Source organism: Narcine bancroftii, chromosome 3 (genome assembly GCF_036971445.1).
Source record: "Narcine bancroftii isolate sNarBan1 chromosome 3, sNarBan1.hap1, whole genome shotgun sequence".
NCBI classification, from domain to species: Eukaryota; Metazoa; Chordata; class Chondrichthyes; order Torpediniformes; family Narcinidae; genus Narcine; species Narcine bancroftii.
In genome coordinates, this window is record NC_091471.1 from 124831043 (window position 1) to 124845483 (window position 14441).

Genomic DNA, 14441 nt, shown 5'->3' on the forward strand with positions numbered 1-14441 from the left:
TAGGAGAGGACTGGAGGGGTATGGACCGGGTGCTGGTCAGTGGGACTAGGAGGGTGGGAATTTGTTACGGCATGGACTAGTAGGGCTGAACTGGCCTGTTCTGTGCTGTAAGTGGTTATATGGTTATATGTCCCAAATATTATGGTGCCCTGAAATGGGGCAATTATGTTCAAACCGAATACCCTTGAATAAAATCTGGAATATGCATTTTAGTCCCATGTTAATTGTTTGATTACAAATTTAAAAATGGAGCATAGAGGCAAATAAAGGAAACAAAGCGTCTTTGTCCCAAATAATATGGAGGGCACTGTAACTTGATCATTTACCTTCATGCAAAATTTCTGCCCTTCATTGTGAATCAGTACTCTAAGCCATAAAAGGCTGCAGATTCAAGCTGCAGGTTCTGCCACATTACAGAACCTTCAGGAAAAAAAGCTTCAAAAATAAAATCAATGACCTAAGTCAGCTACAGTTGAGAAATACTTCAGTGAATTTCAAAGAGTAGATTCATGCTATTTAATACAAAGTGGACTGCAGTGAACTGCAATGCATTCCATTCACATGGATAATTTGGTTTCAACATTGTTTTATCATTTTCCAAGAAACAAATACAGTGATCAGTCCGGGTTATAAAAAATTTCTCATCCCCTGTGTGAAATTAAAGCTTTTGGTCTGAATGAACATAAACACAAAAATCTTTATTCAAGAACTTCCTATATAGAACCCCCTTTCCCAGAAAATATAATACATTTCTGTTTGAAAAATTTTAATGCAGATCTTATAAAAATACATTAAGACAGTAGTTCATATTCCCTGACACTAACAATTGCTCAAGTTTTAATGCTGCAAAAAAATGTAAACTTTGTTTTAGGTATCTAACGTCTGATGAATTGCACCAAAACATTTTTGGCAATTACAGTAGATATCTTTCACCTTTTTTAAATTTTAAAAAGGTAACCAAAGAAATTCAAGTTTTCTCCCTTTTACCGTCACCTTATTGCATATTTACAGAGGTATGAAACAAGTATCTAGAAACCATTTTAAAAGAGGTCAGTGAATTTATACATCCATCACCATGATGAGAAAAATGGTTTTCTGCAGTGAAATGTCTGGGTAAAGGCATTACTCAGGTGAACAATCCTTCCTTGACTACCAGAACTACTTCTTTCCACAACCACACGAGGCATCTGCACCAATTGAATAGGACTTTTTCCATCTTTAAGCGCCTGAGTCAGGTTCAAAATCTAAACAAAGAAAAGGTGCACAATTTTCAATTCATTTCAGTTTATATTGTTCAGATTCATGGGCTACTCCAACATGCTAGTTGAACTTCAGTCTTTCTAAATGATTGCCTCAAGTTTACTAATGATTTCATTCATCCTGTGTTTATGGTGATAAACAACAAATTTCTTCGAATTTTGTTGGGAATACACAAAGGCAATTAGAAAATTTATTTTTCTATCAAGCTTAATATAAACAAAAGAAATTTCAGAGATCAGTTAAAAGATAATGTTCAATATTGCACATGCAGGTATTTTCATTCCAAGTTCTCAGCCCACCATTTAGTGGCAGAATATACAAATCTTACCTGTCCTCTCATCACTGACATCTGTAGTTCAAATGTAGCTTTGTCAAAACCTTTGTCAGTCTGAAAAAAAGTATTTGCATCAGAATTATGTTACAAAAATTAAGCTCCCATTCCTGTCGGCAGAGGCTTTTGATTTTTATACAGAGGATGGTGGGTATATGGAATGAGTGCCAAGCAAGTAGTGAATGTAGGGATAATTGTAATGTTTAAAGGACATTCAGACAGGTAACATGGATAGGAAAGATTTAGAGATATAGGCTGAATGCATGGATGAGTTGTGTAGGGGCTGTTTCCATGCAGCAGATTGATTCCAAAAGTGGTATAAAAGTTTGTTTATACCACTTACCTATGCCAATCGAGGTCATTTTACTCCAAATAAAACAAAACTTCCAAACCACCTAATATTCATAAAATATCCAATATTTTGTCTTTTTAAAAAATATTTTAAAGTTTTAAGAAAATATAAAATATTGGGCTCAATTAATATAACAATAATACATTGAATATAAAAATCAGAAAAATCTTAAGGTCTGAAAAAAAGTCCTTCTCCCAGCACCCCACCCCCAGATTTGAAAAAAAAGGGGACAAACAGCAGAGAATAGAAGGATATAAAAAGAAAGAAAATGGAAAAAGCAAAAGGAGCAACTTTCGACATCTCAGAGCCACATCATTTTAAAAGTATTACATTTCTAATGAGTATACTAATTGACAAGTATCAAAATAAATTATGCAATCTAGGCATTTAAGTAATCTAAATTATGTTGCCAAATTTCAACAAACATACTGCATCTATTCCTAGGACTATATGTAATCTTCTCAAGAAGAATACAACTTTGCACTTCCATGTTCCAACGATCAATGTGAAGTAGGGAACCATGTTTCCATGTTACTGCTATTTTCTTTCTTCTTTGGCTTGGCTTCGTGGATGAAGATTTATGGAGGGGTATGTCCACGTCTGTTGCAGGCTCATTGGTGACTGACAAGTCCGATGCGGGACAGGCAGGCATGGTTGCAAGGGAAAATTGGTTGGTTGGGGTTGGGTTTTTCCTCCTTTGTCTTTTGTCAGTGAGGTGGGCTCTGCGGTCTTCTTCAAAGGAGGTTGCTGCCCGCCGAACTGAGGCGCCAAGATGCACGGTTGGAGGCGATATCAGCCCACTGGCGGTGGTCAATGTGGCAGGCACCAAGAGATTTCTTTAGGCAGTCCTTGTACCTCTTCTTTGGTGCACCTCTGCCTCGGTGGCCAGTGGAGAGCTCGCTATAGAACACGATCTTGGGAAGGCGATGGTCCTCCATTCTGGAGACGTGACCACCCAGCACAGTTTGGGTCTTCAGCAGCATGGATTCGATGCTTGCGGACTCTGCCATACTGCTATACATTCCTGGTTATTGACAATGCAATTTTAATAAATTTAAATTTACTTCTGGAGATGTTAACTTTTATAACTGCCAAATTGCCCTGAGTTCTGGGTCTACAGGGAAGTTCACCCCCACAATTTTTGTCAACACTTCCCTAAATTCTATCCAAAAGGGTCTTAATTTCATGCCCAACCAGGTGGAATGTAAAAAGGTACCAACATCTATACCACACCTTAAACACCCATCAGAAAATTCTGGTTTATTTCTATGCATCTTTTGAGGTGTGATATACCATTGGAGCAAAAAATTATGATGAATCAGTCTATATCTAGAATGAATTAAGGTCATTCTATCATAGTCTATCATATTAAACATAGATCTGATCAGCATTATGGATCGATTACAATGCTTAAATCCGATTTTCATCTCTCCCTCAATCTATGTCGTCCAGATTTTGGGTTTTGATACTGGATCAGAGCATATATAGTGGAGATAAATTTGGTTGCATTCCCCTTTCAAATTAGAATTTAGATGTTTGAACACATTGGTAGGACCATTAATGGTCCCCAGTTATCCCTCAAGAAAGATCACAATTGGAGATAGCAGAAAAATGCGGTTTGGTAAATTATATTTTTAAGTCTGCCAAAAGACAAATTGCTTCTGTTGATCATAATCTTCAATGCACCTGGTACCATATTGTTGCATGGTAGCCAAGATTCTATTACCCAAAGTCATGGGTATTAAATTTTGAGATAGTGGAGTCTTTGAGGATAATCCCTCTTTAATCCCATAAAATTGTTTAATTTTACTCAAAATACAAGTTACATTTCAATAATGTTATTTGTTTCCTTTTAATTAATTTAAAATTCCATTTATAAATAAATTCTTCTGCCATCTCCTCTCCTACTAATTAGAGCCCAGGAAGGAATTGCCTCATTAAAATTAAAAAAAGCAGCAACAAATTTGTGCAGCTAAATAGTATTTTTTTTAAAAGATCTGGTAATTTTAACCCCAATTTATAATCCCAGGTCAATTTGCCCATGGAAATTCGAGAAACCACCTGACCAAAGTAATTAACAAATATGTAAATTAAGATTGAAAAAAATTATTAGGTAGTGGGCTTGGTAAGGATTGAAAGCAGTATTGAAGTCTCAGCATTATCTTCAATTTTTTTGGTAAGCAATTTACTGTAAATATTAGAGTATAATGCAAAAATTTTTTCCCCCATTTTCCCCTTAAAAATAGGGGGGGGGTCACATTATACACGAGAGTAAAACAAAAAAAGTTTTCTGCAACTCGCGACTCGGGCTGGAGAGGTGGGCGGGCGGTAGACGGCAGCACAATTCGGCGGATGGTAGACAGCAGCGCGACTCAGGCGGCCTGGCGAGTGATAGACGGCAGCACAACTCGGGCGGGTGAGGGGGGGGTCGTGATAGACGGTAGCACGACTCAGGCAGGCGGGTGACCGGAGAGACGGCAGCGTGACTCAGGCAGGTGAGGGGAGGGGGTTGTATTATACACGGGGGTAAAATTTTCCCCCCTTTTTTTCCCTTAAAAATGGGGGGGGGGGGGTCGCATTATGTACAGAATGCATTAAACACGATTATTTACAGTACTCTGCCCAATAATGTGAGATTTTAACTTTAGGCAAATGAGACTATATCCAATATCAATATGGCAGTCAGATTAATTGGGCCAAATCCCATATGAAGTATTTGGGGTTTAAATTTAATAGTAATTTGAATAATCTTGAATTATAAGCTTAATTATCTCCTCTTGCTGCAGAAAATTGAGGAGAAACTTCATAGGTGGGTAAACCTGCCCATCACATTATTGGGCAGAATAAATTATATAAAAATGAAAGTAATGCTGAGGTTTCAATATTTTGTCATTGATTGCTAAAAATATTAAAGGATATCATTCACCTGCTGCTAGGAAACGTACCAAATCCAAAGCAATTTTAAGAACCAAGAAAGTGTAAAAAAACCTTGAGTTTTACCAAGTATGCCACAAGTTATATTGATAATGTTGCATTCTGCTCAGACCAATATACCAACAAAGAGAAAGAAGGTTTCAAAGTGCTAACAAAAAAGTTGATTTCCTCATTTTAATGACAGCTATTCTATTTGAATGTATTACAGCAAAATTACAAATTTGAATTTCAATACCTTGCTGGATTAAACATGGGAGAGTTTGATTGTGGCTAAATTGAATATTTTGACAGCAAATACAAAAAGGTTTAAAATAGGGAAGGTAGTGATCAGAATGTTGTTTTAGCTTGGTTGTTCCAGCTTGATAGGTCAACTGATCTTGTGTTCTTTGGTATTGATGTGAACATTTAGCAATTACTTAGAATAAATTGACAGTTGAACATTAGTATACAGTATGTATGGATTACACATTATGGATGGAGAGATGATCACCCATGCCAAACAGCAAGGCATCTGAAGCAAATATACCAAGTACTATATACAGGTAATCTCAAACTCTAGCCATCTAAGTAATAAAATTATTCTTATTTAATATATATATATATATATATATATATATATATATGATTAAATGATAAAATTTTCAACATTACTTATAAACAAAGTAATTTTCAATAGAATTTCATACATCTCTGCTGGAATTTGCGTTCAAGAATGATCAATTTCAAACAAGACTATTAGAAACACAAAACAAACCTTAAAAAGTTCATAGAGATCTTCACATAGATCCTGAACAAAATTCATATCTGAAATTCGTGGAAGAACAGACTCTCTTGTTTCTTGTGAAAATGGAATTTTAGCTTGATGAAGCCAGGCCCAGTGAAATGGATCTGTTGAAACAGAATAAGAAGAATGAAAGAAAAACTGCAGATATTGGAAATACAAAGAAATCAGAAAATTATGCAACTATATAGCTGGTAATTTATCACAAGCTGAACAATGAAAAAATATTTATTTCCCATTTCCAATGATGTTTGTCTCAAACCATCTGATCTGATTCTCTTTTCACTGATGCGACCTGACCTGCTGTGCTTCCAGCATTTTTATTATTTAAATTCTCAATAGATTTAAAGATTTTTAAAATTGTTACTCTTTCCAAGTCATCAGATGGGTGTGAATTTAGTTATGACTAATAGTGGCTATTTGCTCTGCAGTTCACACAAATTCAAGTTTCACAAAGAAATTATTAGAAACTAGAACCTACATTCTTGTTCTTAAATTGCATATCGTTGGAAAGGTGAGATTTTTAAAAATTTTGATTGAGGCAAGAGAATAATTTCTATTTCCACCCTGTCGAGATATCTCAGGATTGCATACATTTCAATCAATTCACTCTTCACTTATCTGAACACTAATCGAATGAAATACAAGCCATGCCTGTTGAAATTTCATCGCAAGACAACCCATATCAAGTATCACTATTAGTCCAGTAGACTTTCTCCGCATTGCTTCAAATGCAGTAACATTTTCCTTAAATAGAGATACCAATGTATAAGTACAGATGTGGTCTCCTCAATGTCCTTTACAACGGAAGCCAAAATTTCAGTTTTGTATTAATTTAACCTAGCAATACATAACATTCTTAGCTTACCTTACTATTGGCTCTACTTACACACAGGCTTATACATTTTATTTCTTGTACTCCTTTAGAATTGTGCCCTCTTGCTTATGACCTCCTTTTTATTCTTCCTACTGAAATTTAACCTGACACATTTCTCAACATCAAGTTTCATCTGCCATCTTTCCACCCCAATCCCTACTTGTCCTTGAAGTCTATTTTATACTTGTAGTTCACTGTGCATCCATTTTGCACTTTCCTTCCCCTGTTTACTCAATCTGGTTTGAACCACTAATACTACCAAGGGTGAGCTATGGTTTAAAGAATGGCAGAAAATATAAACAAGGGGCACAATTCAAAAATGGGTACAAGAAGAGTTCTGCTGTGATTATATTCTCAATACTTATGCATAACAACATTCCACAAGCATAAAAATATACACAAATAAAAATTACAAAAGGAGGATAAAATTGCCAATGTTAAACAGATTACAGGATCTCAGAAACTATAGCTTTGAGAATCAAGCAAGTAGCTTTTAACAGCTATATGTACTTACAGGCTCTCCATTCATCAGGATGCTTAAATGGAAATGCTAATCCATTGTCAATGGCTGCAATTTTAATGACAGGCTCTTTGCAATGCGTCCATTCAGATTCCTACAAATACAAAATATTTTAAAATTTTACTGCTGTAAATACTGAATACAAATCAATGGAAAATTATTAAAGAAAACATTGGTAATAATCAGTTCCACTAAAAGCAATTCCCATGAAGTAAACAAAAAAGCATACACTGAACAGCCTAATCAATTTCCACACATCCCAATCAGGTACCAACCAAAAACAGACTCAAAAACTTGAGTAAAGTGACATAATTTCCCATCAAAAATTCCTAATGTTGATGCCATAAAATGTTCTTATGATTATCTGCAATAGTCTGGTTAGTATCTGTTTCAAGATGTTCTTGGCCAATTCAAATCAAGAATTGGGCTGAAAGGGAAGACAGCATTGGACAGGAGAAGGATAAAACTTTTCCTTCCACTTCTCAGGTCCCCATTCAAGACCACCCAGGCCTCAAACCTCATGAGCCTGTCTTGGGTACCTTTCTTCCTCTATTTGATCCCATCTTCAGCAACTACCCCCATCCACTACCACACACAACTCTATCCAAATAGCTTCACACTCAAAGCTTCTGCTATTACAAAAGATATTTGGTTGATCTCTCCATATGCCACACTGCCCACCTTCTACCCAAATAGTTTTGAGCTCAGGAACTTTCCAGGGAGGCCCAAATTCTGGATGAAAACAACTTCCATTTTATCCTTCATTCATTATCTTGCATGCATATCTCATTTTTATTGATCTCCTTACTCCAAGGAAATAAACATTCCTCAACCTTTAATATTTTATGTACCTCAATGAAATCTTCCTCTGGTCTCTTCTTGCCACCCCACCCCCCTCCACCAAAACCTTTCCAAGATAAACTTCCATCACTAAAATTCGGGGAGGGGAGAAATGTGGTGAGAATGAACAGTCAGCATTTTGGGCCAAAATCCTTCATCAAGACTGGGAATGTAGAGAAAAGAAGCTTGTGTAAGGGAGCAGGATGGAGTAGTAGGACAAGGGCCCACATGGAATGGGTCAAACAGAAGGAGGTAAAATAAAATGGTCAGAGGCAGTAAATTGGAGGATGCCAGAAAGGGAGAGAAAGGTAAGATGAAGAAGTAAGGTTGAGGAAGATGTGTCATTCAAGTTGGAGTGGGTGATTAGAAGACAAAGGTTGTCATTGTTGGAATCTGATTAAAAAGTGACAAAAATAGACCAGATGGAACTAAAGGATGAGCATTGGGGGGCAGGGGATGGAAGATGGGAAAGAGGATAGCAGAAGAATCAAGCTGGGAGATGGAACCAAGAGGGGGCAGGAATGAGAATGAGCAAGAAAAGGGAGGGCAAAGGAGGAAGACCAGAAGTGATAAAGAAAATGCATGGACCCATTACCTGAAATTAGTATTTTCTATGCTCATACCATTTGGGCTGTAGAGTGCTCAGGTGAATAGGAAGTGTTGGTCCTTGTTTACATTGGGCCTTACTCTGGCAGAGAAGAAATTCTAAGACACAGGTCAGTGTGGGAATAGGAAGGAGAGATGAAATGGCTTGCAACTGCGAGCTTAGCTTTGACGGCCATTGTGGACAGTGTATGTAGTCTGTAAAATAGTGCTCAAGTCTACATTTGATTTCACTATTGTAAAGGAGGCTTCATCAGCAGCACAAATGCAGTAGATATTAGAAGAGGTGTGTGTAAGTCTTTGCCCTTCTTCGAAGGGCTGTTTAGATTCCTTGATGGAATTGAGGAAGGAGTTGCAAGAGCAAGTGTTGGACTTCCTGCAGTTGCAGGGGAAATTATCAGGGATCATGGAGAAATAATGAGAAGGGATGTGGACAATTGAGTCATGGAGGGAGTGATCAATGCAGAAAAGGGTGGGGAGGAATGGTGGGGTCAAATTGCAGCTGTCAGAAATGGAGGATGTGCTGAATGTGGAGGCTCCTGGTGTGAAAGGCAAGGACATGAGGAACCTTACCCCTTGCTCCAAATAGAACAGGGAGAAAAGCAAAACTAGGACTGAGGTCATACAGGAGATAGTTCCATTAACCATAATTGAGGGGGAAAGCTATGATACTTGAAAAAGGTGGACATTTCAGATGTCCTGGAATAGAAAGCCACATCTTGAGAGCAGATGTGGAGAAACTGGGATTAGGAATGGCATTCTTATAGAAGACAAGGTTAGAGGAGGTGCACTCTAAGGTAGCTGTGGGAGTTGGTGGGTTAGTAAATAGCAGTATATAGCTTTTACATGGGAGCAGGAAGCAGCCCCCAAGCAGTTATCAATGTAACCAAAGAGCTGGGGGTGGGATGTGTGCCCAATTTCTTCAGAACAAAGACTGTTCCGTGTAGTTAACAAAAAAGGTTGGCATTGGTGGGATTCATATGTTCACAGCTGAACTTTTGATCTGAAGGAAAATGAAAGGCATCAAAAGTGAAGTCATTCAGGGTGAGAAGTTCTTCCAGGTGGATGAAAGTGTTGGAGGGGAGAAACTAGTCAGAATATTATTCCGAGCAGTAGCACAGGGTTTTAAGAACTCTTCCAGGAAAAAGCAAACAGCTTTGAGATCACGAGACATTTGAGAGAATAAAACATGATTGGCGAAAATGTGTGTTTAATGGACTGAAGGATCTGTTTACGTGCTATATGACTATCCACATAAAAAGCATGGTTACAAAAATAGGTCAGACACTGTCTTCAACAAGTGACTCACTCCAATCCTACATCTTTTCTTCTATCTACAAGATATCAGGTCAGAACATAATGGCCTGGATAAGTGCACTCCAATAACTCTCAAGAGCCTAGCTCCATCCAGGACAAGTGGCTAATGTAATTTAAAAAATAAACTGGACATAAAAATCTCCAAACTAACAAAATAAAAAGTGGCTTTCATGTGATGCACAGCTTCCTATACAAACTATTCATTGCCTTAATTTGCCATTAAAAAATACATTTTTTTTCCACTCGTTGATAAAAAAAACTTAAGATAACACAAGTTATAAGATCTCTGCATCATGAAAATTTCTAGCACTCACCTTATCACAAAATTCTGGTGCGTTTTCATATTTCATCAACCAGTTGTCGTTTCCTCTATCTGTGGAGAATGGAGAGAAGCAAGCATTCATGTTCTTGTCTTCTATATAACAATTCAGAAATGGAGAAGTAGGCTATCTGGTCTTTTGGGCCTGTTCCACCATTCAGTAAGATCATGGCTGATCTACCCATAGACTCAGCTACAGATGTGCTACCCAAAAATTATTCAAAAATTACAGTTAAGTTGCCTCAAAACCTCCATAACTGTCATTGATAGTTTTTTTCCCCCCTCAAATTCTTTTATCATTTTGTTCCCAGATTGGTTCACTTAAATTCTCAATTACTTTAAAGCTTGGTGAGCGCAAGAAATCAACAACAAATACCTTAACATGATCTCCAGGATTTTCAATATCTTTTGTATAGAGAAAGGTCCATCACTGAGCCTGATAATCTTGTCACAACATTCAATTTGCATGATAACAGTATTCAATCAATACATGTTATTTTTTAGCATTTTCTCTCCTCAGCAAGTTCTTGGATAGAGGGAACTACATTTCCATTATTATTTATCAAGTTTCCTGAACACTTATAAAATTGAAAATCAAAGCAAAAATTGTAATGCTTAAAATCTGAAATTAAAACAGAAGATGCTATAAATACTCATCAGGTCAGGAAGACTCAGTAGAAATAGAGTAAGCATTAATGTTTCAGGAGAAAAGATCCAACCATTTCTCTTTCAACAGGATGCTGCCTAATCTGAATGTTTCTAGTATTATTTTTCTCTTTATTCTTAAGTCATCTATCTCTCCCTTAACCTGGATTCTCATAATTCTATCACAAACATCTCAATTAAATTATCCCTTAATCTTTTTTAATCCAAGGGAATAGTTCAATTATGCTTTTTTCATATTTCTTTAAAAAAAAATTTTTAAATTTTTCACACTATGAACCATATTAACCAAAATGCACACAAACATTTCCCTCTTGAATATAGTGTCATTTTCCTCCCTTTTTTCCCCCTCTCCCTTCTTCCCACCCCCCCCCCCCAACCCATTAAACGTTCAACATATACAATGCAATAAACCCATTAAACAATGTCATCACACAATGAAAATAAACCAGGAAATTGTGTAATCTACTGTTACACATTGGGTCAGTTCATTTCATCTTCTTCTCATGTTATCATTTTAGGGGGTGGGGGTCCACGGTAGGCCCTCTCTGTTATGTTCCATGTATGTTTTCCAAATTTGTTCAAATAATGTGACTTTATTTTTTGTTTATTATGTTATTTTTTTTTCCAGTGGAATACTTTTATTCATTTCTATGTACCATTGCTGTACTCTCAGGCTCTCTTCTGATTTCCAGGTGGACATTATACATTTTTTTGCTACAGCTAAGGATATCATAATAAATCTTTATGCTTCATCCAGTTTGAGGCCTAATTCTTTACTTCTTATATTACTTAGAAGAAAGATCTCTGGATTTTTTGGTATGTTGCTTTTTGTGATTTTATTTAATACCGGATTTAGATCTTCCCAAAACTTTTCCACTTTCTCACATGCCCAAATTGCATGTACTGTTGTTCCCGTTACCTTCTTAGAGCAAAAAAAATCTATCTGATGATAGGGTCCCATTTATTTAACTTTTGGGGTATGATAGCCTGTGTAACCAATTATATTGTATCATGCGTAACCTTGTGTTTATTGTAGTTCCAGAGCATAGCTTTTCCCATATTTTTTATCTTTATGTTTACATCTTGTTCCCACTTTTGTTTGGGTTTACATCTTATTTCATCATTCTCTTTCTCTTGCAGCTTGATGTACATGCTTGTTATAAATCTTTTAATTATCATTGTGTCTGTAATCACATATTCAAAGCTGCTTCCTTCTGGTAACCTCAGCTGCTTCCCAATTTGTCCTTTAAGTAGGTTTTCAGTTGGTGGTATGCAAACATTGTACTGTGAGTTATTCCATATTTGTACTTCATTTGTTCAAAAGATAATAAATTATTTCCCAAAAAACAATTTTCTATTCTTTTAATCCCTTTTCTCTCCCATTCTCTAAAGGAAAGGTTATCTATTATGAAAGGGATTAGTTGATTTTGTGTCAATAATAATTTTGGTAGTTGGTAATTTGTTTTTTTTCCTTTCTACGTGAATCTTCTTCAAAATGTTGAGGAGATGGTGCAGTACTGATGAACTTCTATATTGCACCAGTTTTTCATCCCACTTATAAAGTATATGTTCTGGTACGTTCTCCCCTATTTTATCTAGTCCGGGGTCTCAAACTCAATTTACCCGGGGGCCACTGAAGGTAGAGTCTGGGTGAGGCTGGGCCGCATCAGGTTTTCCACAAGAAAAGCTCTTACAAAAACATTCCAATGTTATCAAATGTCTTTATTTTTACACTTTAAACACAAAATAAGATGAAAAATAAATAAATAAATTAATAAGAAAAAAAAATAAAATCAATCAGTAATAAATAAATAAAATGAAAATAAGAATAATGAAAATAATAATACAGTAAATATAGAAGACTGAAGAAATCACATATAGTTGCTGACTGGAGAAATGCAATTATTATTCAGATTTTAATGTCTGTATTAACAGTTCTTTAACCTTTAACTTTCTGAACATAAATGGAACATTGAACATAAACTGTTATGAACATGTCTTCTTCTGCCTACTTCTTACTGCTAGAGATCTGGCAGCGCTTCCTCTCACATAGCCGAGCCACATTTGGCTTAAGGGAGGAGGCAGTTGAGACCCTCAGTAGGGCTTGAAGATGCTCGTCAGTAAGTCTGGACCTGTACTTGGACTTATTGAAGTTCAAGGTAAAGAAGAGCTTTTCGCACAAGTATATGCTCCCAAAAAGACACATGGTCCGTTTGAATATTCGGGAAAGCTCAGGGAAGCTGGGAGGCAATTCTCTCAAAAATTGCCCAAGCTTGTCTGCTTTTCCACTCACCTCCCTGAACTTGGTTTTGAGTTCAGAATTGCACTGCAGGTCAATGAGCTCCATCTGAAGCACAGGAGGGGCATCTTGCACATCAAAGGAGAAGGGGTCCGCAAAAATTTGAAATGTGGCTCTGTGCATCTTGAAGTCTGCAAATCTGTGATCAAATTCCTCCTGTAGCTTCAAAATGACATCCACATACTTCTCACCATTGAATGGTGTGCCTGAATCCACGAGTGCCTTGCATGCTGGGAAATGGCAAAGGTTTGTCTGAGAAAGCTGGGCTTTCTATAACACAAGTTACGCAGAGAATGTTCTCATGTTGTCATAGGCAGCACTGACAAGTTGCCCCTGGCCTTGTAACTTCTTGTTCAGTACATGAAGCTCATGTGTAATATCAACAAGAAAAGCTAAGTCCATGAGCCATTTGGGATCACTTGGCACAGGAACAGCAACCCCATCTTTCTCCATGAAGGGTTTCACTTCCGCTCTCAACTCAAATAACCTCTTCAATATGTTTCCCCTGCTGAGCCAACGTGCCTCGGAGAAGTAGAGCATATCCCCATAATCTGACTCCATTTCCTCTAAAAAAGCACGGAAACTTCTGCTTTAAGCTCCTGGATCTGATTTGGTTGATGCATTTCACGACAGACATCACATTGTCAAACTTCAGGCATTTGCTGCAAAGAGCCTGCTGATGGATAATCCAGTGCACAGCAATGGCCTCCTCCACACTCTCCTCTTCCAGTTTTGTTTTTAAACAAGTGCCACCAGTCCATTTTTTCTGCCTGTCATTGATGGCGCTCCATCGATTGTTATTCCAACAAACCTCTTCCATGGCAAACCGGCATTCTCAATGGCATCACACAGCTGGTAAAATATCTCCTGAGCGGTGGTCTGGCCATGCATTGGAATTACTGTGAGTAACTCCTCTGTGACTTCAAAATTGTCATCAACACCACGAACATAGATTGCGAGCTGGGCAGTGTTGGTGATGTCTGTGGTCTCATCAAGAGCAACTGAGTATACACTGAAACATTTTGCTTTCTCACACAGTTGATCATAAACGTCACTTGACAGGTGAGAAATGCACTCTGCCACAGTGTTGGCAGAAAGGCTGATGTTGCTAAACTGACCTTTCTTTTCTGGACAGACAATACTTGCAGCCTGTAATATGCACTTTTTGACAAATTCACCTTCTGTGAATGGCTTTCCTGCTTTAACAATCATCTCACTAACCACGTAGCTAGCTTCAACTGCTGCATCATTCTCTTTGGTTGCTTTCTTAAAGAAATCTTGTTGCCTCACTAGACATGTTTTAAGATTAGCAACCCGGTTGGCTCTCATCTCCTTGGTAGTT

The 14441-nt window shown here is 37.3% G+C and overlaps 1 protein-coding gene across 4 annotated transcripts in view; it reads right to left on the minus strand.

Annotated features, from left to right (window-relative positions):
* Positions 1–749: 749 nt before the first annotated feature.
* Positions 750–14441, minus strand: part of LOC138757533 (phosphatidylinositol 4-kinase type 2-beta-like) — a 74621-nt gene continuing 60929 nt past the window's right edge. For all 4 annotated transcript variants that reach the window (XM_069925034.1, XM_069925037.1, XM_069925035.1 and 1 more), the window contains 5 exons: positions 10130–10188; positions 7050–7149; positions 5632–5765; positions 1589–1648; positions 750–1244 (listed from right to left, as the gene is read on the minus strand). In XM_069925034.1, the coding sequence (XP_069781135.1) occupies positions 1071–1244; positions 1589–1648; positions 5632–5765; positions 7050–7149; positions 10130–10188 (527 nt within the window). In that variant the 3' untranslated portion in view covers positions 750–1070. The remainder of the gene's footprint in view (positions 1245–1588; positions 1649–5631; positions 5766–7049; positions 7150–10129; positions 10189–14441) is intronic.